Raw genomic sequence first — 24,071 nt, 5'->3', positions numbered from 1 at the left:
GGGGAAATGACATACCTTTCGCAAGTGCTGCCATGGAGACAACAAGGCCTTCATGTATCGGTGAGGGACCTCCCGGCGTGATTTTCTCTATGGACACAATGCAGACAAATCATGATGTCAGCCTTAAACCAGGTTCATAAAGAATACATTCAAACATAAACATGATTAAGTCCAACACATACAATGTTTATAGATTTCGAGCTGAAATGACGGTAATATATGATGCAAGATGCATAACAGGATATACCTAGAGTGTCTCGGAGGCTTCCATAGTCATTGGATAAATGATGGATCACTTTGGCCCGACCTCCGAAAATGACGAGGGCAATATTCTCTTCAACGTCATGTTGTTCTGCAATGTCCTCGATTCCTGGGAATATGGAAATGATATTTGTGACTTCAACATTCTTGCCCCACAGTGCATATAGTTCCAGACAAGCAATTTGTTACAGATTCAAAACAGTAAGAAAGACAGTTGAAAACACAATAAGCATAGCACCTTCTACAACTGTGTCTTCCTTGTTAAAATACCGTAATGATTGAAGAGTAACACTGACATCAGTTTTTACTATTGTCAAAAATAGTTATGCCCTCACAGTGTGTCATTATTAGCATCTACGTGTCCCTGGTATCTTCTTGACAATGTATGCACGCCTTCAAAACAATGGTCTGATAGCAGCTATTACATGCACATGATAAAATATGTTGAAGATATTACCATTTATAAAATCAAGAGTGATTTTCTTCATTTCTTGGAAGGCTTCCCCGCGCATGCTACCAGATGTGTCCAAGCATATGACAGTATCGAGGGCAAGATCATGTCTTGGAGCAGGACATTTCTCTGAAACAATTACCCCTTCAATGCATCCATGTACTGTAAAATCATTTATTTTCGCGCGGCTTAATTTTTGCGGAAACAGAAAATTTGACTTATTCGCGCGGTTTAATTTTCGCGCATCATCAAAGTACAGAAATCACGAGAGTATAACACAGGTAACTGTAAACTGTACAGAAAACACTGACCCTAGCTGTCGTCCTGTCACCTGCCTAATTAGCTGGGGAAACATGGGCCTTCCGCTACATTGAGACACGCAATGGAGCACTGAAGAATCCATGTTGAGATTTGCGTAAGAAATCATTGACCTATGTGACCTCGACCCGTGACGCGCTCGGCCAGTCAGCTACTCAGAAAGCTCTGTGCACGTGTACCAGTATTGTCAAACCACTACTTGCGCAATGGATTATCCAGACCTACGACAACATATCCAAGAGGAAGGATTTAATCCAAAGCGGATTTCGCCAAGCTGGACTTTCGGACTAATTCACTAGTAGCAGCTGCAGGTGACCTGACATTTTTAATTTAATTTTTAATTTATCTTGTTGTACTATGTATGAAGCAACGCATGCAGTAAACGAAGTGATACAGATAATAATATGATCACATCCTAATACACTGACAGAACTGTAGCTTGTTGCAGATACAAACCTTGATTCATATAAAATATAACTGACAATACAATTTCACCTCAACAGCAGAACTTACCTTCTAGCAATGCTTCTTCAGCACTTTCCCATATTCTGCTCGAGTGTGGGCTGATTCCAATCGCACATTCAATCATTAAACGCAAAGCTTGTCGTTTCGTTTCATTTCCTTCGATCTTCTCCTTTTTCGGTTCTTCGCTGACAAGTAATATAACAGGTTTGGTCAAGCACTGAATAAGGTCATGCTTCGTCTGGTTCAGGACTTGCATGACATTCAGGGATAAATGTTCTCAATTTCGATAATGAATGAATATGCAAGAAATATACGTATTAATAATTGTAACTTAAGATGCCTACTTTTTTAGGAAAGTGATGTATTTCGTATATAGTGGTACATTTCAGTCAACCCTTACCACGTGAGAGGTGTTGGTGCGTATGGGGGCTGGATATTTACTGCATCTGATTGCATATCAGAATAAGCATTCTGTTGTGAAGGGGTGTAGTAATAGCTATATAGCAAGTCCTCAAGATAATTCATTGCTTCATCAGAGGCATCTGCAACCCCACTTTTCGGCTGCCGTCTTGCTTGTTGTTCTCTGTAAACTGATCTGCACTGTGCAATGGAAGCATGTCCATGTGCAGATCGACTTCTGTTTCCGGTGGTCTGGTAAGATGTCTTGTGGGAATATGACCTTTCGTATGTTTGCTTCCTGACGGCATACATGTCACCCACTGTTTCCGGAAATTCATTGTTCTCTGTGCTTCTGACCAGCGAGTCACGATTTTGATTATAAACATTGGTGTCACTTCTGAAATCGGTAAACTGTCGTTTTTGTTGAAGAACAGGTCTTTCTCCAGTTGGTCTATTTTGCCTGTACTCCAACTCGTCATGCTCATCCTCAGTGTGGTTTGATCCTGCAGCATCCGATGCATTAGGCAATACGTCATCACGGAGGTCCTGGTCTGATTCTATTTTTCTATGTTCTCTTTCCTCTTTACTTCCAATACTTACGTCACCTATTTCCCTAGCCGCCGAACATCTCGCCTGTAGCTTTTCCTCATCTTTCCCCACCTTCCGATCATCGCCATCATGGTCCTCTTCCTTCTCCTTCCCCATCACCTCCCCCTCCTTCTCCTCCCCCTCCTGCTTCTCCTCCTCCGCCTTCTCCTCCCCCTCCTCCTCCTCTTCTTCCTCCTTCTCTTCCCCCTCCTCCTCATCATCATCATCGCTAAGTATTTCTATTTCTGGACGGTATGCTGTTCCTTTGGCCGAATGAAGCGACGAAGCATCTTCAAGGGGGTCCAGATCAAATTCAATGAGATTTCTGACTGGATTAAGCTCATTATTATCCTCTGAGGCCAAAGGTTCGAGAGGTTGCCTTCTGTCGTTTGTGAAGGCCTGTGAGATTTTCATAAGTGAGGCACGTATATTTTCATATTGCTGGTCCTGATCGATGAACTGTGACTCCATGAACTGCCTTTGTTTAAACAGTTCGTCTTCAATACTGATAAATCTCCTGTCTATTCGGGGAGGCATGGCGATCGAAGTAGCATCATCTTCTGATGAAGACCTGTTCGTGTACGTAAACGAATATACTCATTAGTGAGGGTTGTGTGGATACACATGTTAAGGACCTTACATAATGTGGCGTTTTCATAAATGTGTATTCGCATTTGAGTTATTTTTGTACAGTTACATATGAATTTGCTTGGACCTATATCTTACAATGTATATGTCTCACACGTATGAATACAAAGGCATAAACATTATTTGTCATGACAAGACAATTCATCCTGACTAAAAACCCTGTTCAGTAAACAGTGTAATATCCCTGCTCGTGGGTAATCAACTACTTTCGACCTCAGTACTTTGGGACTTCCTTCGACGTTAAAATGACACGACGTGGGCGCGGCGTTCCCCATCTTACTAACTTGGTCACTGACCTATCATATCGCTTACCTAGCTGACTTCCACCTTCTTTGTGCTGAAACATCCCTATAAACCCTGTGGAAATACCGACACCAAAGACTGGTCTCCATTGAAACACTTTTTGATTTATGAATACCGATGTGCAATCCCTTTAAATCCTGTAACCCTGTGGCCTTCAGAACGAATTCTTTCACGATTATGAAAACCTTGAACTTCTCACGCAAGAGCATGTTCCTGTCTGAACCCCCACAGTGTTGGAAGGTCAGAACAAGTGGCGCGTATTCCATGTGGATCAGCTGAACCTGGTGTGCCGTAAGCATCTTTCTGATAAAGTCATGTAACGCTGTCTGATCCTTGAGGAGGTTGTTAACACGGTCGGGGGTTATGACTGTTGATTTCTGGTCAGCATTTGCTTCTGACACTGTAATACTGGACACCTCACTCTTAATATCGGTGTCCTCCCAGTGCAAGTGAAGGAGCTGCATGCATTCTGAAACATTATGAAGTATTACAAACTGCATGTGTTTGTGTACGCACATTTTCGTCATTAGCCCTAGGTAAGCGCTGGTAGGATACAACAGAAAATAGACATATGAAAGATTTTGACAATGTTACGTTTCACTCAAACACAACGAATATTGAATCAGTTGCTTCACTGCCTGTTCGCTTAAAGTGCCCATCAAACACTTAAAAAGTTGCATATATCCATGAGTATAAATATATTATATAGGACTATCACAGTTTCGGGTGTTCCCGTTTTTTTGCTTGTAGTATACAGTAGCTGGCATTTTAGAAGTTGGTATGATCTGTTACATGGACTGGCAACGTCCAGTTGCAGAGACATTAACTACAGTAAGCTTTTTTAAGTCGTCGATGTATATAACTTGTTCCTTTTCATGTAATTACTATTCAGCAATTACTATTCAGCAATTACTATTCAGCAATTACTATTCAGCAATTACTATTCAGCAATTAATATTCAGCAATTACTATTCAGCAATTAATATTCAGCAATTAATATTCATTTTGCCATTGGTGTTTGTATACAGAGTAGCAACACGAGAGAATGAATTTAGTTCTACGCCGCAAAATTTCAGCTATATGTCGACTGACTGTAAACGATCTACTCTGGTGCAGACAATCCAGTGATCAACAGCATACGCAGTTAGGATATGGTGTCACGTGTCTATGAAGCCAGCGAGGCTGTCTACCCACTCCTGTTTGTAGCCTCCTACGACAGGCCGGGTTACTGAATATCAATTCTAACCCGAATCTTCACGGGGTTGTAGCAACATGAGGGATGTGGCGCCTACCATTGTGTTGTAAGGCAACGTCATTGTTTGTGCAGATGTCAACGACTGAACAGCAGTTCCTGCTTCCATTATAGACATTGTCTGGTCCAAAGTGACGGAAATGTAGAGTAGAGACAACATCACTGGGTTCCTCCATGTCCGTCAATTCTGTAACGAAATCCAGGTCGTAAGACAGAGCAGATATACAAGTGTATATGTTAGGGCTGTCATACATTGAGATTGTTTAATGATAGCAAAATATGTTATGACTTACACATAAACAGGATATTAATGGGACACAAACAGGGCACAGAAATAATACAATTTTTCTATTAAAATCACCAGTGGAACCAAACCAACAACTGAGAAAACATCACCTGATTCGTGCAGTTGTGAGGTATTCTGGGATGTTGGGTTTAGTCTATCTCGAGTTATGGGCCTTTATAGTTCATGTAGCTCTCGATTGTGCATATTCATGCCCGCGATGTCAAGTAACGGATTCTCTGGTCTAGACGCGATTTGCTTACAGTCCACTGTCGTACCTCTTGCACATCTTTATTTAGTTAAACAACAAACGTATGGATAGTTTAACTAGTACTTATTACGTCCAGGACAAAGAAGCAATGACTATTTTACAAGCCGTTCAGAGGTGTTTATCCGACATTGTAGTCAGACATTTAACAAACTTCTATGAAGTAAATGTACAATACCTACCGTCAGTCCTGCAACCAGAGGCCTGCCGATACTGCTACTTTCCATATCAAGGTTTTTCCATGACTATTTATAGACCTGAAGTGTATCGTCGTGGTCAGGATAACGGATAGTCTGTCTAACAGTCCCTGAAAGACATTATTTTCCCTGCTGCTACTTAAGCCCTCTCTGCAATGCTAAAGCCCTAAAGGCAGCAAGTCTAGATTTTCTATGTTCAGAATTCTCTGGTCCCCCCTGGCGCCTTTTCAATATAAATGGGTTCGTTACTATCCAAATTATATACATTCAGAGACTACGAGTTAGTGTGGTTAGGATAACTTCCTTGTGTTACAGTGTTTGAGTTGTTTTGCGGGTTGTAACGGTAAGAGTGGTTGCATGCCTATATAGCGTTTGATTACAGACACAATTGTCAGAAACTGTCGAAAATAAAACATGGCGAATGGTCACTGCACGTCATATCTCAAACAATAACAGGACCTGGGATATTTAACACACATTACTTCTGCAAAAAACATTTGGGCCATTAACATTAAACCCAGCCTTATAAAAATGCTGACGTTATACTCTCTATAAGAGAGAAATCAGCACTGTCATAAGGAAGTACTCTTAACCCGGCCACCATGGCGCTATAAATAGGCACACTGGAAAGGCCAACATGGCGACTTGAAGTTGACAACAAAGAACAGGTGTATAAGTGACTGACGCTGAACCACAGAAGGTAATGCCTCCAAAACACACTTTCAGATTGTATACACTCGTAATTTCACATCTGTATATTTTGTTCGCAAACCAAACAACAAATCGCATTTGTCATTGTGATACTACTTTCAGTTTGGGTAATTCCGTTAATATTTGTTCATTAGTCACGATATGCGGTATCCTTACATAGTATGTCAAATGGAAAATGTGGCACAAATGCAGTGCATATTTCAAAGTATATGCTACCATACGTTTTACTGAAAAAAACCAACATTGTATGGATAGAAATATTTCCGTAAGTGCGCTCCACTAAAGGGAACTAACTCTTGTGACCATATTGTGTTTAGAACGATATCAACGATCATTGCACAGTTACTCATGACGCCGTGTCGTGTTGAAAGCGAAATACACAGAAAATAGATTGGGACAAGCAAAACTTATATCGGCTCTACCTTCAAGATGGTCGACCGCCTTGGTGGTATAGTTGTTAGCGCGTCCGCCCTGAGAAAAGAAGGTCGCGGGTTCGACTCCCGGCTTAATTTGTCATACTGTTAGACGTGAAAGTATGGTGCTTGTTGGTCAATGCCTGGCGCCCTTCATTAATGGGTACAGCAAGGACTGGTCGGCTCGGGGTCAGTATAGTGACTCTGAGTGGGATACTCATGCATAACTGCCGCGTGCTATCCCAGTGATTTAGTTTCACTACAGAAACATATGATTCTTGGCAAGTACAAGCAGCCAGACATACACACCCATGCACGTCGTCATATGACTCATAATGAGCGAAATATTCTTAAGTGCGACGTTAAACCCCATTTCGCCTCTCCTCACTTCAAAATGGTCGACCATGACTTACTTATTTTCTTGAAAACTCATTATATATCGAAAATTAACGAGACGGGTATGCTAAAATAGCCGGTCATAAAGGTTGTTATGTATTTTACAGGAAATGGCAGACATTTACCTACGAAAGTACAAGGCTGGGAAGATGGTTCATTCAAGTGACAATCGAGAAGTGGTTGATATCATTTTCAATGAAGATTTAGTCCAACGAACTGAACGTGGAGAAACCCCCAAAGGTAACTATCAAGATCGACATTCTATGTAAGTCTCCATACTTTAGGGTTTAATATATAGACCAGTAAGAGTGAATATAAGTAGATAAATAGAAGTATTTGTAAGTGGAATATATGTGTTTGCTTTTAAACTTTATGGTACATAACATACACAATTGTAACAGTAGTAAACTGTATTCATTAATATGCCTTGTGCATATCAACATGCATATCTGTTCTGTTTCTGGACTAGTGTTTATTGTAAAACATTTTTTTTATATTTTCAACTGCATTGTCCTATGGGTCTATGACCTCTTTGACAGAATTAACTATATGCGTTGTCGTCTCAAGAACTGACCTTTGAAAATACAGTAGCATCTGTCCTTTACGAACTGGCCTTGGAGCGACTCTTTTGTCCATTACTGAAGACACCTCTACGATGAATTACCTCCCTTTTTTACAACCAGCAATTTTTTTTCTTTTTTTAAAAAAAAATATTCTCAATACACTATGTTAACGTTCATTGCCAGAGTCTGTCAACACGATTTCCTTCTGCCTCTGTAAATTTCCACGTATCTTTTCAGCCAGTAACCACTGTGAACAGACGTAACAGAGATGTTTAATGAACGGACTCTTATTTCAGTCAGCTACGTCCGGATTACAAAGCATTGTTCGTTGCAAGTTGATAGTCGGCATTGTTTTTTTAGTAAGCTGCAACCGGATTACAAAGCATTGTTCTCAAAGCAAGCTGACTGTCGAGAATGTTGTTTTCGTCAGCTACGTCCGGATGACAAAGCATTGTTCTCACAGCAAATTGATTGCCGGGACTGTCTGTATTTAAGTCTGTATTCCGTAATTGAGAGAGTCCGGATTATAAAACACACTTTCATGATAAATGAAAAGCAGTTTTGCGCGGACTCAGAAAATAATTCTATATTATAATATCTAGATTATATAGAAAAGTGCAGATTTTACAGATTCCACTGTAATCACATTCACAACCCATTCTAGGCATAGATCCATACAGATGCATGAAAATCTATCTAGTAGCCGTGTAGACGTTGACAGCTTTTGGATTCATGTGAAAATATAAACACGTGAAAATTATTATGTGTTTCAGAACAGGAAACCCTTTTGTGGGTCAACTGGGAAACTGACGCCCGTGGTAAAAGTGTGTTCTCCGCTATTACACTCTCAACACATGATTCTGATAACGTGGCGGCCACTATAGGCAGAATCACGCACATCTTGAAATCAGCGAATGGAACTATGTCTCATTTCGTGACGAACATGTTGAAGGTGTTTCGGGCAAGAGTGCTGTCAGTGACTTTGTGTCCCGTCACCTTCGTCATGAGACATGCTACTCGTGAAGACTTTAAGTCCATGTTAAATAATGGCTTACAACTGAGGAGTGTGTTCAGGCAACTTATGTCAGAGCAACATGGCCCAGGGAAACTCGATATCAAAATCAAGTTACTGTCGCATTTGCCGGACCCACCAACGCACGAGGGATGTGAATCTCACAAACCATCGTTACTGAGGTTGAGGTTAGTCTGTGCATTATCACTTTGAAGTTCGGTAAATGACTGAGTTTAGCTGTTTTCGGTAATATTTCGGTTTCATTATTTTCGTTTGTTAACTGTCTAAAACGGGCCTCAGGTATATGACAACAGTCACTGAGACTGGACCAAATAATACAGTGATTGACATCATGAGCATACATCTATGTGTATGCATTTGGATTACGATGAGATGCATCGACCAAGTCAGCTAGCATGAGAACCCGATCACTTTAGTCATCAGTAGTATTACGATGACGGTTTTGCCACAAATACGGTTAACTTATTGATGGGAAAAACGCCTCCCGGCCAGCATCTCTTAAACATAGCAAGAGTCGCGCCAGAGACATCCTTCGACGTCCCACTGAGCTGGCCAGCCTAGACCCAAAGTTCCGAGCACTGAGACATAACAGACATCAGCAGTCTCGGTGGTGTGATGGTAGAGCATAGGACTTTAAACCAGCGACGCGAAGTCGAGACGGAGTACCGGCAATATGTTTTAAAGCCAAGCTGCAAGGCGTAGCTAGGCGAAACAAAGATGGTGACGGAGCCAAGCAAGAAGGCCGTCCAAGCTACAGCCTAGTTGGGTCAGAAACGGACCGATGAACTGCAATTTTATCATCGTACAAACTTGCCACGTACATATAAATAGTACACATGTTTATCATTTACTAATACGCACCAGCTTTCTGATATTTGAACATTTTCCGAACTCCATGAAAAACGTTTAAGAAGCTAGCATTGAAAACGCAAAAGTTGTAATCTGTCGCAGAAACGGAACAGCCAGTCATGGCTGGGGAACATCTCAAATTCCGGGAGACCTGTCGGTTCCTCTTCTGTCCTAGTGTCACGACTTAAAGGGATGGCAAGTGGTGCCACAGTTGCCTGTTGTAAGCCATCCCGAGACCAGTAACATTAACTACCTTGTTGACACAGTTTTGCCAAGTTTCAGGAATGATCTTGTCAAGGGATTCCTTAACCAAAACCTCTACGTCACGTAATCTAAAAGTTGTGTTTGATCTGGTTACATATCCTTTGACAATGCCCCATATCAGTTGATGGGTTTAAGGTCACGGTGATAGTGTGGAAGTCGCAGAATATCGTGACTCTTACTTTTTATGTAACTTTGTAGAAAGGTGTGTGGGTTTTCAGCTGAGGCTTCGTTGCCTTTGAAGGCCGTACGATCTGAAATTGTCCAGCCATGATATCATATCACCGTGTCGACTGTTCACTGTCGGGGCTATACTGTCGGGGTCCTGCACGCTGTGGTATGTGGCATTGTCCATTACGATGAAAGACATCTCTGGGAGGACTGGTACCAACTTGTTTTTAACCCAATCGAGGAAAACCGCACTGTTCCTCTCGGAATAGTAGTCTATGTTATCTATGGACTTAGGCCAGAATACCAAGTCGCAGCCTTTACTGGAGCAACCAGCTTGGGATGATTAGTCTCTCTCCTTTCCATAGAGACAGCTTTCTACGTGACCCCTTATAACTCCGAACCGGGAACCAACTGACAACTGGCAGTGTGCGAGGATTGACCCACGTCTCGTCCCACTACTCTGGCTCCAACCCTTCCTCTCTCTTCTTCTTTGTTACCCTGAGGAACTTATTTCTCAAGGGAACGATATCAGGGGGTTACAGAGTACTGACCTACTCTTACCCGAAAAGTTCTTATAACGATACCCGAAAGAGTGTAAGAGTCGCCAGAGTGTGTACTTTGTTACTATGACGTTGTGTTCTTGATTCAAACGCTTTTAAAGACTTTTCAGCGACTTGTATTTGTTTTCAGAATAGAGCTTATTGACAGACTGTCTTAGAAGGCTCTTTTGAAGGTTGTGCACATGTTTTAATCGCATCACATCACCCTCACAGTGTTTGTGTTCCAGAATATTTGGCAGTACCTTTGCTGATACTCCTAAAGCTTTTGATAGCCGCTTACGGAATTTATTAATGGCATAAAATGGTTTGCCTCTTTCGGCTTCAGCACGGAATAAATCGTACACTTTAATCATCAACTGTTTCACGTCAGCATTCAACTTCATTTTTCATCACGCATGTGTATCCCGTGCACGACGAAATGGCGGCTGTTTTGTACAGTGATACAATTTGCAATTCATCGGTCCGTTTCTGACCCAACCACACTGTAGTTTGTTGCTAGCGCAACAAAGATTTCGAAGGAAGTTAGTAACGACGGCCTTGCATGGCCGCCAAGCACGATGGCCTTCCAACCTATTTTGTTGCTAAGCCAAACAAAGGTGGCGGAGTAGCAACAAAGATGGCGGAGTAGCAACAATAATAGCGTCGTAGCTCAGCAACAGTGTTTGGACTGGGTTTATCCTGACCACCCCATCTTAATTTTGTTTTAAATGAAGCTGTAATCGCATCTCGAAGCTATAACTGACTAACGTATCCATGAGGTGTTGTAACTGTTCAGTGCCCACGAAACCTAAACTATCATACAGGCTGGCAAATTTCCCTCGACTGATGATGCGACGCGACAGTTACTATGTTTAAGTAATGCTTGGAGGTTTTGTTCCCATCAGTGAGCCTCTAAGCCGCATCTGCAGCAAAACTGTCATCGTAATAGTACTTCATCTCTTTAGACAAGAGTGCTGTCAAGACCCGGGATAGAACTGATCTTCAGTAAGCCATGCTTGTCAGAAGAGGCGACCGGTTTAAGTAAACCTAGTCTCAGTGTCAGTCGTTACACTCCACCACACCCTAGTAGAAGGTTGCGTGAGGTAACCTCTGAGCGACCTATGGCCGTCCAATCAAACTCGAGACGGTAAAGTAGATTTAACCAATCAGACAATGGCTACCATTTAGGGATCGGTCAATGTCGCCATTGACCGATACTTCACCTACCTCCCCCACTCCAAATCACTCCTGCCCCATATACAATGACCTTTCAGTATTAGTAATGGGTAAGTACTTGTAGAAGTGAATGCCATCAAATCTAATAACTTGTTCTGTGCTATTTGTTCTAGCTCCACGGAGACGGTAACTCATGAAATGTCTGATCCTAGCAACGTCTTGATTGAGAAGAGATTCAGCCGCATCTATGAAGAAGTTGTTAAGCAAAAGCAATTCTTGGAAAAGAATATGAAAAGACAGAAACAACAAAGCAAAGCTTGTCGAGAAATTTTGTCAAGAATTAACTTACAGCTTCATCCACAAACAAAGGAAGGATTACTTGTGTCTATTGACGACGACAGACGTGAAGCAGATGGTAACACTATTGGACGCCCAAACCAGTTTTCTGCTCCTGCATCAGCAACAGAAGTAGAATTCGATTCTGTGGGGAAATCCCAAACAGTATCCGAATCAGATAAGCCTGTAATGGATACCCTTGCATCGACATCCACACCTACAGGTACTGACGGATCACGGCAGTATCTGAATGAAGGCAAAGACACTGAGGTAGGTGCAGTTGAAGAAGAGAGGCCGATGCTACTTGAACATGGAACAGTCAACTCAGTGTCTGGAAGTTCAGATGTCGCAAAACGTGATCAGAGGAAACAGACAAATGCAAAGGTCGAGCCTGCCTCCGTAACAAAAGAGAACTCAAAATATGACTCGTCTGGTGTGGAGGACATTCTAAAGGACGGCTTGGGAATGGAAAACATTACTACCAGGAGAAATGAGATGCCAGACAAACGGTCTGTGGCAACAGGCAAGATAACAGCTCAGCTTGGAAATACGTCAAAAACTTTCAGTCCCATAAATACAGATGACGGACCTCAGACATCAGATGGTGGTGTCTTCAAGAAACCTCCTCCACCAGGAACTAACGCACTATATGAACAGCCGAAAAAGAGTTCACAGATTAACAAGACATATGCAACACAACAGAACTCGAATACTAAAGATTATTGTACTACCTCTTATACCTATCCCCAAGAGAATAACAATACCTACGGCAACAATGCTGGGAAAGGATATTACAACCCATCAAATGACGGGTTTGTACCGCAACTGTATCATAGTTCCAGATACTATACAGAGTATAGTCCGAATGACGGGTTTTACGTTACCATCCGACAGACTGATTACACATTATATACAGCAGCAGGCGAAGAGAAATGGACGAAGCTTGTCCGATATAGGAAAGGTTACCCAGAACCAAGTATCACTGACAATCTCCCATATAGTGTAGTGCCTGTGTCTTCCCCAAGATATTCTTATGCACTGCCTGGTTTATCGGAAAGTTATAGTGACATTGAAAAGCTTCTGGTCAGGTGAGCTTAATTTCTCGCCGATATATATTATTGGGTATAGTCCTGGGAGGGTGTGTGTGGGGTGTGTGTGTGCTGTGTTGTGTGTGTGTGTGTGTGTAGGGGTGCAAACAACTGAACATTGTAATAAAAAACGCTAGAAAGAGGTAAAAAATGGATAATTCATTCACGTGTAATATGGTCGGTCAAGGCAGAAGTAGTATTAATAATGAGGCTGGTTTGTATATACATCTACATGTCTTCAGCTCCATGCATCTACCTTTTAGGATGGACATTGCTGTTTCCAAGGACGAAACCCCAAAGGGACAAAAGGAAAAGAGCCCAGTCTGTACACTAAACTACCTGAGGGAACTTCTAGGTGATGGTGACTCTGTCTGGGAAAGTGCTGAAGAGGCTCTCCAGTCAGGTTGGCGCCTCTTTGAACGCATCGAACTGTCATGATTCATTAAGCTATACACTTCACAACATTCCATATTTCCATAGTATCAGTATGCTAGCATTAACCAAAGGAAAACAATTTGTCCAACCTCAGTGGTCGTTTACTGTTAGCAAGTGCGATCATTTTCAAGATTCCTGAATGCAATCCTCAAGACATCGCATAAGTATGAATAACTGAGCCAATGTCCAGTGTAAGCCCTAGAAGCTGCAGTAACATTACATGACTCCTAACTGTACCAAACGTTTAATTTGACGTTGACCTGTTGAAACCCAATCATGGTGATGGACTAGTTCCAATACATCAGGACTTTACACTTAGGGTTAAGTGATTCTCGTGGACCAAGGTGGAATTGCTATCGCCTAAGAAATCATCAATGTATTTGGAAAGTTGATATTTGCTTAATAACGGGCACGAGCACTACGCGTGATGCTCGCCTTACATAGTTGCACATGGACATCTAAAATCAATGTATGATGCATCCGAAGGGTCGGAGTAATCATTCAAAAAGACCAATATAAATAGCTATAGCCGAAAATAATTGATGTTGCGATACATTATTTCATATGTATACGTCTCTGTAAACAAGCGATTGTATTTACAGAATTGTTTTGATCACGTTCATCACAGAAATTCTTATAAAGAAAATTAACGCTTTGTTTATTGTTTCAGAAACGTGTCCTGTTCCACGAGTGCAAAACGCCATGGATACACTTCTTTGTTTGGACGTCTCCAGCAGTACGTCGCCGGAATCATATCATCAGTTAAAAACAACGGTTCTCAGCTTTATCAGTGGTTTGTTACTTAATCATTTTATGTCTGTCCCAGATAAACAGAACGTTATGTCTGCTCTCTCACCAGTAGATATACACATGGAGGCATGGGAGTAGCTTGGACCACGAAACACTTAAGGTTCAGGTTTAATTCCCAACATGGGTAAAGTGTGTTAAGTCCATTCTGACTGGCCTCGTTGGGTATTCCTGAACAAAAGCTTCAACAACTCACATTCTAGATACATGGTTATTGACGGATACATGTCTTCTGGGGACGTGTTTTCATTCCATGATCAAGCTGTTCCTTGAGACAATACGTCTTACTCAGTCTCTCTGTACAGCCTCTTGCTACTTCTCATAGCTGCACCAGAGAGCACCACATTTGCACCATTGCCGCGTGTTGTTTTAACTAATTGTACTGGTACTGGACTTTAGGGGTTTGGGGAGACAACCTTCAAGTTTTCAAGAGCAGGATGGCATATAATTGAAACATTATGTTTGTTTAGGTGTTGAAGACATGGCAGAAGAACTTGGTGTTGAAGAAAATATAGCCATTGTTACCCTCGGACACAAAGCTGAAATTGTGCACCACTTGACCAATGACTATGAAAGTCTCAGAGACGCCATAGGTAAATAAGTTCAAAGTTTTCGGATAGCTTCATGATAAGATATGGAACATCCCACTGGCAAAGCAAGGCAATAACAAATTGTGTTCTAATAGGAACCTCTGTATATTACTTCACTGAAATATGCTTTATGCACGTTTTGATTTACTTATCGTGCTTAAAGTCACTTTGTTATCACAGGACATAGGTATATCACAAGGCAATTCGTTATTAGCTTTGCTGTGTGCCTTAGTCGTATATTAATCCGATATTCAAGTCGGATGCAGCGTCTTGATACAAAGGAAATACTACTAAATGCCAACCTGTATCAATCACCACTCACTGCTGATCATTGATCCGTTAACATATAATATTTTTGTTATATATTTGTAGAGAGGATGAAGTGTTGCGCTCGTGCTTCAACAAACTATCTGGAAGGCATTCTCGTTTGTCTTGCAGCTCTTACTAAAGGTACTATTTGACATGCTCACATTAATTTACATCGTATCTTACATGCCCTTATCGAATATGATGCAGCCGTGTATGTGATGTGACTGGTTGATGTCTCCTCGATGTAGAATGCATGGTTATAGTTTTCTGTTTTCTTTCGGCCGTGAATTTATATACAAACGTGTATGTACTTCTGTAGAACTTCATCTGGGTGCTCTGCCACAGGTGGAGTGTGCAACTTTGGGGGATGTGTTCGAGTACCCCCGCGACTCATTGTTGTAACAGATGGTCTAACACCAGAAAAAATGTACCAATGCCGGAAGTTAGAGGTATGTTTGTGTTCACGATAAACATTATATATGAATGTGTATTACGGATCTACTGCTTGGCGTGTACGTGTAAATGTTACATATGAGACTTGAAGATTTGTGTTGCTAATACTCTGAAATTGCTTTCCGAATGAAAGGAACTTGTATATAAAAAATATGGTCATTTGTAGGACAAACGACGCCTCAAACAGGCACTCCTGGAAATGGGGAGCGAGTTTGTGAGGAGCAATGTGGTCAGTCCCATTCTGGTTGTCCCTCATGGAAACCCCGGCGTTGTGGTAACTGTACGACATTTTTCTTACCTGATTGTTTTCCTATGCCTTATGTTATTGCATTCATCTTTAGTGATTTATCAACGCATGCCGATGGTGTGAACAGCCAGACAAACAACGTGATTTTTAAAAGATCGGGAAGACATGCCGACGACCGCTACATAGGTCAGATGTAGCTCTGGTATAGATTAGTGACGAGGATAGAACTGGACGCGCCGTCAGCCGACGGACAGTACATCAACGACTTGTACACGACCCTAGTGACGCAACTTCCGTGGATTAGATTGACTGCAGTAGGCACGAACTGTACAATGACTGGGACGAGACAAGGAGAGTGTGTTCTTTACAGATGAAAAGTCAGTTCAGAAAGTGAAAAGTTCAGTTCAGAGTTGGAGATGTAGAGGAGAGTGACTGGCGCCTAACCACGTTCATGATGTCCATCCTTCAATGGAGGATGTGTCGTGGCGATGGGGAGGATAGAGAACAACAAGGAAATCTGAAGTAATGTCCAGCGATACCAGTGTTGAAACGTTTTCTGGTGCTGTAACAAGATAAAAATGTATCCCTAAAATTAGATCAGATTGGGTATTTAGATTTTCAGGTTTGCTCCTGAGTCATAACGGTTAGGTACGGTATGGAGAAAGAAAGTCGCGAGAGAATGGCGATCAGCCGTAGGCCCTGGAAAGAGAGACAGAACACTGAGCGAGTGATACGCGCTTTTTAGTGTCAGAAGTCAGTCTACGCCACTCAGTTTTCCCATGTGGTTCGAAAACCTTGTCGTTTGGTGAAGCTGTATTTAGAGAGATTGACTGAGACAGAGCAAAAGCTGTGTGAGTATATTTGGCGTTGCGTTTATCTATGAATGTACCTGTGCCAGTACATGAATGTAATACACTAATACAGGTCGCCCGACCCCTTTCTAAATTAAGTGCTTCAGATGGATGGCCAGCATTGCAATGAATTAAGACTAACGTACGTCTCTGTGTCTATATTTGGGTCAAGTGAAGTACCTGATAACTTTCTTTTACCCGGTAATATAACTGGACTCGTGCGATGTAGGGAGAGAATTCCTATGCTTGTTTGTTGTTACACGCCACACTGAGCAATACTTCAGCTATCTGATCTGTGAACAAGTGAATCTGAGCCAACATTTGTGTAACTGACATCGTGAGCTTTGATCTACCCAGGTCACAGGGATACAGTGACATGTGTGAACCGAATCAGCGAGCCTGACAACCCTCTCTCGTCACTCTCAGACAAGAAATGGTTGCCAAAGGTTGATTTTAAACTGAATCTTCACAGGTTGATATTAGATGATTATATAAAGGGTTTGGGCGATTGCATGGATCTATCTATCAAGGTTCATAGGAAGATATGTTGTCAAACTATCTTGTTTCAGGATTACTTCAGGACAATGGTGAGCTTCTGCAAAGGAGAAATTGTGTATGACATTAAAAGCGCATGCAGCCATCAAAGAATGCAGGTAATCTTCTCTATGAATACATAACAAAGCATACCCATACGTAGCCTTGCGACATATCCCACACATAGTCCTAGGCTACAAGAATCAACTAGATACTATCATGAACCGGACGAAAGCAGTGTATGACTTTGTTGAAGTGTGAACGTACATGATTGCACTATTGTTGTAGAAATTCTGCGCCCAAGTCATCCGATATGTGAAAAGTCAATGCGGACTGAAGACAAGCACCGCAGCAAATGTGGATATCATCCTTGACTGCCTATCTGCAGACTTCACCGCCGAGGAAAAGGTGACTAGATCATAATCATTCCTGTGTCACCTACATCTACATAATTGTTAATAACAGACGTACCTGCAGATACACACTCCGTATTAAGGACTGACACGGGCGGATACAGTTTTTTGAGAAACAGGCTGCACAGGTCATTTTCACCGAAAATCAAGAAACACCACCACAATGCCGCCCTACACTCCACCCCACCCCCTTTCAGGACAAAACGGGTTGTGTGCACCCCTGCACCCAGCTCTCGTGCCGCCTATGTGATTCCGTGTGTAGTTTGCTATAGGGTATGAAAGAATCTGACTCCTGTGTATGTTTGTGTCTTGTAGAGCAAAATCAGGTCTATTGTAAGAGACCATCTGGATCTTGAGGAAAAGAATGCTGGCGATACAACGTTGTTCAACAACATTCAAGAGAGTTCCTGCTGCCATATCCTTCTTCAGATTGGTACGAGAGTCGCCAGAGGCCCTGACTGGAAGTGGGAAAACGAGGACTCCGACTGTCCGGGAACTGTCATTAACCATGGACCTGAACATGGTTTGTAGTTCCAGACAATTTGTTGGCCTTTTGTACAAAGAGTGTAGATTCATCAGTACTTTTTGTAGATACAAAACAGGAGCCCTACAGAAAAGGCTGTCTCCGTCGAAACAGATCCTAATTCGCGTCGATACATTGATGAACAACTAGAGCGACTCGTCTATTAGATTCTATAGTATAATGTAATAAATGCATGTACAAGAGAGTTTTTGGTATTTCAATATATTTCTGTAGGGATGCTGTGGGTGCTGTGGGATAACGACTTGAGCAACACCTACAGATATGGCTACTACGGCAGCTATGATGTGTGGCCGGTGGAAGACCGACCTAGATTGCTTGGTGAAGATGGTGATATTGACATCGGTGTTCAAGTTGAAAGAGGTGCTATAGTATAATCGCTTGGGATGACGTCGCAGAGTTAAAAACAAATACCAAAGGGATTATAAAGAAAATCCGTTTTTCACAAAACCACGTGATCACATGAGCCTGGTGAGAAATAATTCACAGCTGTAATCGCAGGCTGTGGCATTTTATGTTACGTGATAAACCAACTATGATCCACCTGTTAAGGCTGGGATTGTCGGCACCGAGTAATATCACAATGTTTACTTGGGCATTTGCGGAGTATTCAATACACATACTATTCGAGGATTATTCTGTGAAATAGATACTCATAATAGAGTTTGTTTAAATTGTTATATGCTAGTCCATCGTGTATTTCCAGGTCCTGATTGGCTAGAAAGCTACACCGATCAGGATGGCGGGCCAACGTCGCATGGAACTGTCATACGAAAGAGAGGCGGTCGCGTTATGGTATGTGTATGTGTGCATGCTTGCGTGCTTGCGTGCGTGCGTACGTGAATGTGTTTGTTCACACATAGTTTTAGAATCAACTATAATCCCGCTATATGGGCCAACACACATTATTGTTAATGCAGTTAGTTTTGAGGTGAAATAGTGATATATCTGGAGAGAGCTCAAGAAAAGACGACGAGCATTTCAAAAGTGTCAGTATATTTGCTGTTTATGTTCAGAGTAAAAGTGTTTGGTAATGTAAGAGTTGCTGTTTATGTTCAGAGTAAAAGTGTTTGGTAATGTAAGAGTTGCTGTTTATGTTCAGAGTAAAAGTGTTTGGTAATGTAAGAGTTGCTGTTTATGTTCAGAGTAAAAGTGTTTGGTAATGTAAGAGTTGCTGTTTATGTTCAGAGTAAAAGTGTTTGGTAATGTAAGAGTTGCTGTTTATGTTCAGAGTAAAAGTGTTTGGTAATGTAAGAGTTGCTGTTTATGTTCAGAGTAAAAGCGTTTGGTAATGTAAGTGTCGCTATTTATGTTTAAGAGTAAAACTGTCTGATAATGTAAGTGTTGCTGTTAGTGTTCAGAGTAAAACTGTCTGGTAGTGTAAAACGGTCTCGTCATGTAAGTGTTCCCGTTAATGTTCAGAGTAAAAGTGTCTGGAAATGTAAGTGTTGCTGTTAGTGTTCAGAGTAAACCTGTCTGGTAATGTAAGTGTTGCTGTTTATGTTCAGAGTAAACCTGTCTGGTAATGTAATTGTTGTTGTTTATGTTCAGAGTAAAAGTGTTTGGTAATGTAAGTCTTCCCGTTAATGTTCAGAGTAAAAGTGTTTGGTAATGTAAGTGTTCCCGTTAATGTTCAGAGTAAAAGTGTTTGGTAATGTAAGTGTTCCCGTTAATGATCAGAGTAAAAGTGTTTGGTAATGTAAGTCTTCCCGTTAATGTTCAGAGTAAAAGTGTTTGGTAATGTAAGTGTTCCCGTTAATGTTCAGAGTAAAAGTGTTTGGTAATGTAAGTGTTCCCGTTAATGATCAGAGTAAAAGTGTTTGGTAATGTAAGTCTTCCCGTTAATGTTCAGAGTAAAAGTGTTTGGTAATGTAAGTGTTCCCGTTAATGTTCAGAGTAAAAGTGTTTGGTAATGTAAGTCTTCCCGTTAATATTCAGAGTTTACTTAAAAACTCTGGTAATATAAGTGTTGGTGTTAGTGTCCAGAGTATAGGATTCTTATGTATTTGGTGCATAGGATTGTGATGTGAGTGTTGAAAATGGCATTGTAATATATCTAATTGTAATAAACAATAAATACAACAACAAAACAGTCACCTGTAAAAATACGAATTACAACAGTTTTCATGACTTTTGCACTGTTCTACAAGAAAGTATCATCCAATAAACGAAATGTCGCTAGTTAAACATATATCTTTACTTCACAGGTGCTTTGGAAAAACGGAGATATATTTGAATATAGATTTGGTGAAAACGGGAAGTACGATTTGACAGCGAGGTGAGTTTTTGTAACAGTTTAATGCAGTATATTTAGAATGTTATAATCTCCGACAATGTGGAAGTCCACCCCTATTTATCAATACTTTTCTTTTTGTAGGGACCCAGCAGAACTGCTGATGGATTCAAAGAAAAGTAAACCGGATGGTGAGAAATCAACAGTGAAGCACGAGAAGCGATCATGTGGGTATAAGTACGGAGAAATTGTCATGCCTAGATATGCTGCATACTGATATAGTTATACAACTGCCAGGAAATGTGCCCAGAAACTGTGACCAGGAAATGTGGGAACTGTGGGGTAGTCTTGTGGTTAAACCGTTGGCTCGTCACGCCGAAGACTCGGGGTTTGATTCCCAACATGGGCACAATGTGTGAAGCCCTTTTCTGGTATCTCCCGCCGTAATATTGCTGGAATATTGCTAAAAGCGGCGTGAAAGCGACTTCTTCACTCAGATGACGTCTTACCCACGTTTACACTCAACGATTCGTTTCGCGAATCTCTTAGATACACCATTAATCGCCAAAAGAGTATCGTGTTAGAGAAACTGAGAAAGTGAATACTGATCAGAGCGTCAGTAAAGTGCCACTTTTAGTGCCAGTGACTACAGCCCAGGGACCTGTAATCCTACGAATCTTAATATGTAATTATCACTATGACAATGTCACCGCCAGTGTTAATATCCGTGCACATTTATGCCTATACTGAAATCAACGCGTGTGCTTATCACAATATATTTTACACTGATACTTTTACGTGTGTGAGATCTGACGATATATCCTTGTGGACATCGGTATGGTTGATTTTCTATATGATATACATGAGTCACATGTTGCTTTAGCATAATCAATTCTTCCATGACTTCAGTAAATACTGGATTGTGATTGGTTAATGAAAGTCATTTAGATGCATATAATTAAGTTACATATCTCTGATTTTCCAACACAATATTTTCTTGAAATCTTAATAACGCGGTTATGATAGAATGGAAATGAATAGACTGTGTTGGAAAATCAGAATGTATTTAACGAAATTACAATCTCCTAATTATATGACGAAATTCTGTGACGTCATAAATCATCATAGAGCTGTGACGTCGCTGCACTGGAAATCTAAAGCCAAACCTAACGAAATCTAACGATGAGTGATTGTTGATGACGCTTTTCAGACGAAACAGACCAGCAATTATTGGGTACACCGTCTTCGTACACTTGGCAGTGGTTGGATCCTCAAGGTGTTTGGCAGACATATTCACTAGAACAATGTGACAAACTCTCGCAGACATACTCCAAACGTCGAGATGGGTCATGCTTAGTGCAAAAGAATGGAAAGAGGTAATTACAGGCTTAGATCTGAGACATGCGCTGATGGTAAAAGACATTCCGTTCATGAATCTGAATTTAAGATTCTTTTGATTTGAACGAGTGAGTGAGGGAGTTCATTTCCTATGCCGCACTCAACAATAATCCAGCCATATGGCGTCTGTCTGTATACAATCGAGTCTGGACTAGACAATTCAGTGATCAGCCAATGGGATACAATGACATGTGTGAACCAAGTCAGCGAGCCTGACCACACGATCCAGTTTGTCGCCTCTCATGACAAGCACGGATTATTGAAGGTCAGTTCTACCTCGGATCATCATGTTGTGAACTGGTGTTGTGATCTGAGAAACACAATTCGTTTTAAGTACAAAAATATACACTTTTCACATGACACTGTAATATATTTAACATTTTCCGATGTACGTGTTGGATATGTGTAACTGTTTACAATTTTTTTAGTCAAATTTGCCAATGGTGATATTAGTGTCATGTCATGTGCTGAATGGAGACACGCGTATGTATTCATGGGAAAATACATTAATATTTTTCAGTGTTTTTTTGTGTTACCGCTCTAACTTTACGTTCATTGTGATGCTATTGTACAGCTTCAGAGTGTCGTTCAGGAATCAGACGGAGAAATCTGTTGATGATCACACAGTCACACAAGTAAGACGAATATGGTAAGTGCTCATGGTTCAAATAGGTTATAAATGTCCCGTTAACATGACATTTATATCCGGGTTTGATATGTGTCAGTCGACAGTCGATATATATATCTTAATCACACACACTTGGTTTCCTAACCATTACTTATACAGATGTAGATCTTAGCATATTAGCACATCTATTTCAGCGATATATGTGTTCAGGTGCGACAGTCATTCACTCAGAAATGTGTCATGTGTCCTTTCAGATGCAATAAGTCGCTCTGGAAATCGACAGAGGACGCTCTCAGAAACGGAAATTAATGACAGAAATCAGATGTTACGAAACTGTTACTAGTTTCTAATGATTTGAAATCTTTTAATAAATTTCTTCATTGTTGTTTTTGTCATAGACGAAGCCATTGCAATAGGTTTTTTTCAAAACTTTATATATTTATACGATCCATTTGTTTCCTTATACAGTAAAATACTTTTATAACGAACTACAAGGGACCACTGAAATGTATGTCCAACGTGCACCAAAATTCTATTCCTTTTCCCTGTTTAAAGTATTCAGCAATCATACGATGTAGCCCTTCCTATCATAAAATCCCTCCGGGCAGGGTCCTTGATTCTGAATGCTATCAATGATAACACCTCTCTATGTCGGTGGACATGTACATGTGCTTAAGTTAGTGACTTTGGAGAAGGTGGCGTAATGTCCCTGTGTATAACATTCAGACTGACGTGATCAGCCAGGGAGAACATTCGGGGACACTAATCGGGGAGAGCAGTCAGGGTGACGATTCAAGGAGTCGGGCCCAGACCATCGATAGAAGTGGACGGATTGAGCTGCTAGTGGGGGTCAACAGGTCGGCGCCTCTCTAACGACTACGTCAACGATGAAGAATCGCCGTCCGACTATTACCTGAGAGCACAGATACTTACCAAACTATCATTAAAATGTTGACACAGTTCACTGTTTGTTTAGGGGAAAGAGTGCAGAGAAACGGACTGCCAGGTGTTTGAGAAGCATTGGCACAAGTGCCGACAAGGTTATATATTCATTAACCTGTGCCCTGCCGTCGCCATCCTTTCACGCATACCAGGCTATGCTTTCCCCTGCAATCCTCCCTCTTAACAAACAGTGAACTGTGTCAATGTTGTAATGATAGACGATTAAACAACTTTTTTTATTTTCAAGACAAAAATTCAGCGAAACCTCACAGAGTTGGTATGTTGTAATTATGATAACTGTTTCGTTAAGTATGACATGAGTTGAGTATGTTTATGAGATTTCGGGTAAGATTGCAATTTATCAGTCCGCTTTTAAGCCAAACGGACTATTCTATGCAAATGCTCACCCCTACCTCCTATATGTGTTCCGTAGTGACGACCTTCTGGCGTAAGGGGGTCCTACGAAAGGACAAATCCTTCGGAATAGAGTGCCAATGTTAAACTAGCTGGGTCCTCTATGTCAGTGAAACAGACCTGACATTGTAGATGCTTGTAATTACAGGAAATGCCAATGTGGCCCTACTATATTATTACTCCATGAATCGTGTGTACTTATGCCATATATTGATTGCATTTCTCCATATGATTGATTCGTTGACGGTGTATACAAAAGGTAAATCTGATGCAATAAACTATTTTCTCCATTTTTATTGAGTATCAA

The 24,071-nt window shown here is 41.1% G+C and overlaps 2 protein-coding genes across 3 annotated transcripts in view; one reads left to right on the top strand and one right to left on the bottom strand.

Moving 5' to 3' along the window:
• The window catches only part of LOC137278194 (uncharacterized), a 13,119-nt gene extending 6,487 nt beyond the window's left edge, over positions 1-6,632 (bottom strand). The window contains exons 1-8 of the mRNA XM_067810394.1: positions 6,567-6,632; positions 4,726-4,872; positions 3,443-3,902; positions 1,896-3,053; positions 1,544-1,680; positions 719-841; positions 248-370; positions 16-87 (exon numbers count right to left, since the gene is read on the bottom strand). Of these exons, the coding sequence (XP_067666495.1) occupies positions 16-87; positions 248-370; positions 719-841; positions 1,544-1,680; positions 1,896-3,053; positions 3,443-3,902; positions 4,726-4,861 (2,209 nt within the window). The 5' untranslated portion in view covers positions 4,862-4,872; positions 6,567-6,632. The remainder of the gene's footprint in view (positions 1-15; positions 88-247; positions 371-718; positions 842-1,543; positions 1,681-1,895; positions 3,054-3,442; positions 3,903-4,725; positions 4,873-6,566) is intronic.
• LOC137278192 (uncharacterized) lies at positions 6,041-24,071 on the top strand. Of its 2 annotated transcripts, none has more exons than XM_067810389.1 (20): positions 6,041-6,133; positions 7,061-7,193; positions 8,290-8,716; positions 11,719-12,969; positions 13,233-13,372; positions 14,075-14,197; positions 14,682-14,804; positions 15,174-15,251; positions 15,456-15,559; positions 15,730-15,843; positions 17,231-17,314; positions 17,484-17,603; positions 17,924-18,131; positions 18,366-18,512; positions 18,856-18,944; positions 20,357-20,427; positions 20,527-20,609; positions 21,593-21,758; positions 22,355-22,429; positions 23,135-24,071. In XM_067810389.1, coding segments are annotated over exons 2-20 (3,534 nt in total). In that variant the 5' UTR covers positions 6,041-6,133; positions 7,061-7,063; the 3' UTR covers positions 23,136-24,071. The 2 variants fall into 2 exon arrangements, with proteins under 2 accessions (XP_067666490.1, XP_067666491.1); XM_067810390.1 differs by having other exon boundaries at positions 22,663-24,060.

The sequence above is a fragment of the Haliotis asinina genome, chromosome 3 (genome assembly GCF_037392515.1).
Source record: "Haliotis asinina isolate JCU_RB_2024 chromosome 3, JCU_Hal_asi_v2, whole genome shotgun sequence".
In the NCBI taxonomy this organism is placed as follows: Eukaryota; Metazoa; Mollusca; class Gastropoda; order Lepetellida; family Haliotidae; genus Haliotis; species Haliotis asinina.
Note: the sequence above shows the minus strand (reverse complement) of the source record. Positions and strands in the feature narration are given on the sequence as shown.

Bases quoted from the DNA above. Each gene is read 5' to 3' on its own strand.
- LOC137278192 (XM_067810389.1), top strand. From the start codon at position 7,064: ATGGCAGACATTTACCTACGAAAGTACAAGGCTGGGAAGATGGTTCAT. The intron at 8,717-11,718 runs GTTAGTCTGTGC...TATTTGTTCTAG, and splicing joins CCATCGTTACTGAGGTTGAG to CTCCACGGAGACGGTAACTC. The intron at 21,759-22,354 runs GTAATTACAGGC...GCTATTGTACAG, and splicing joins GTGCAAAAGAATGGAAAGAG to CTTCAGAGTGTCGTTCAGGA.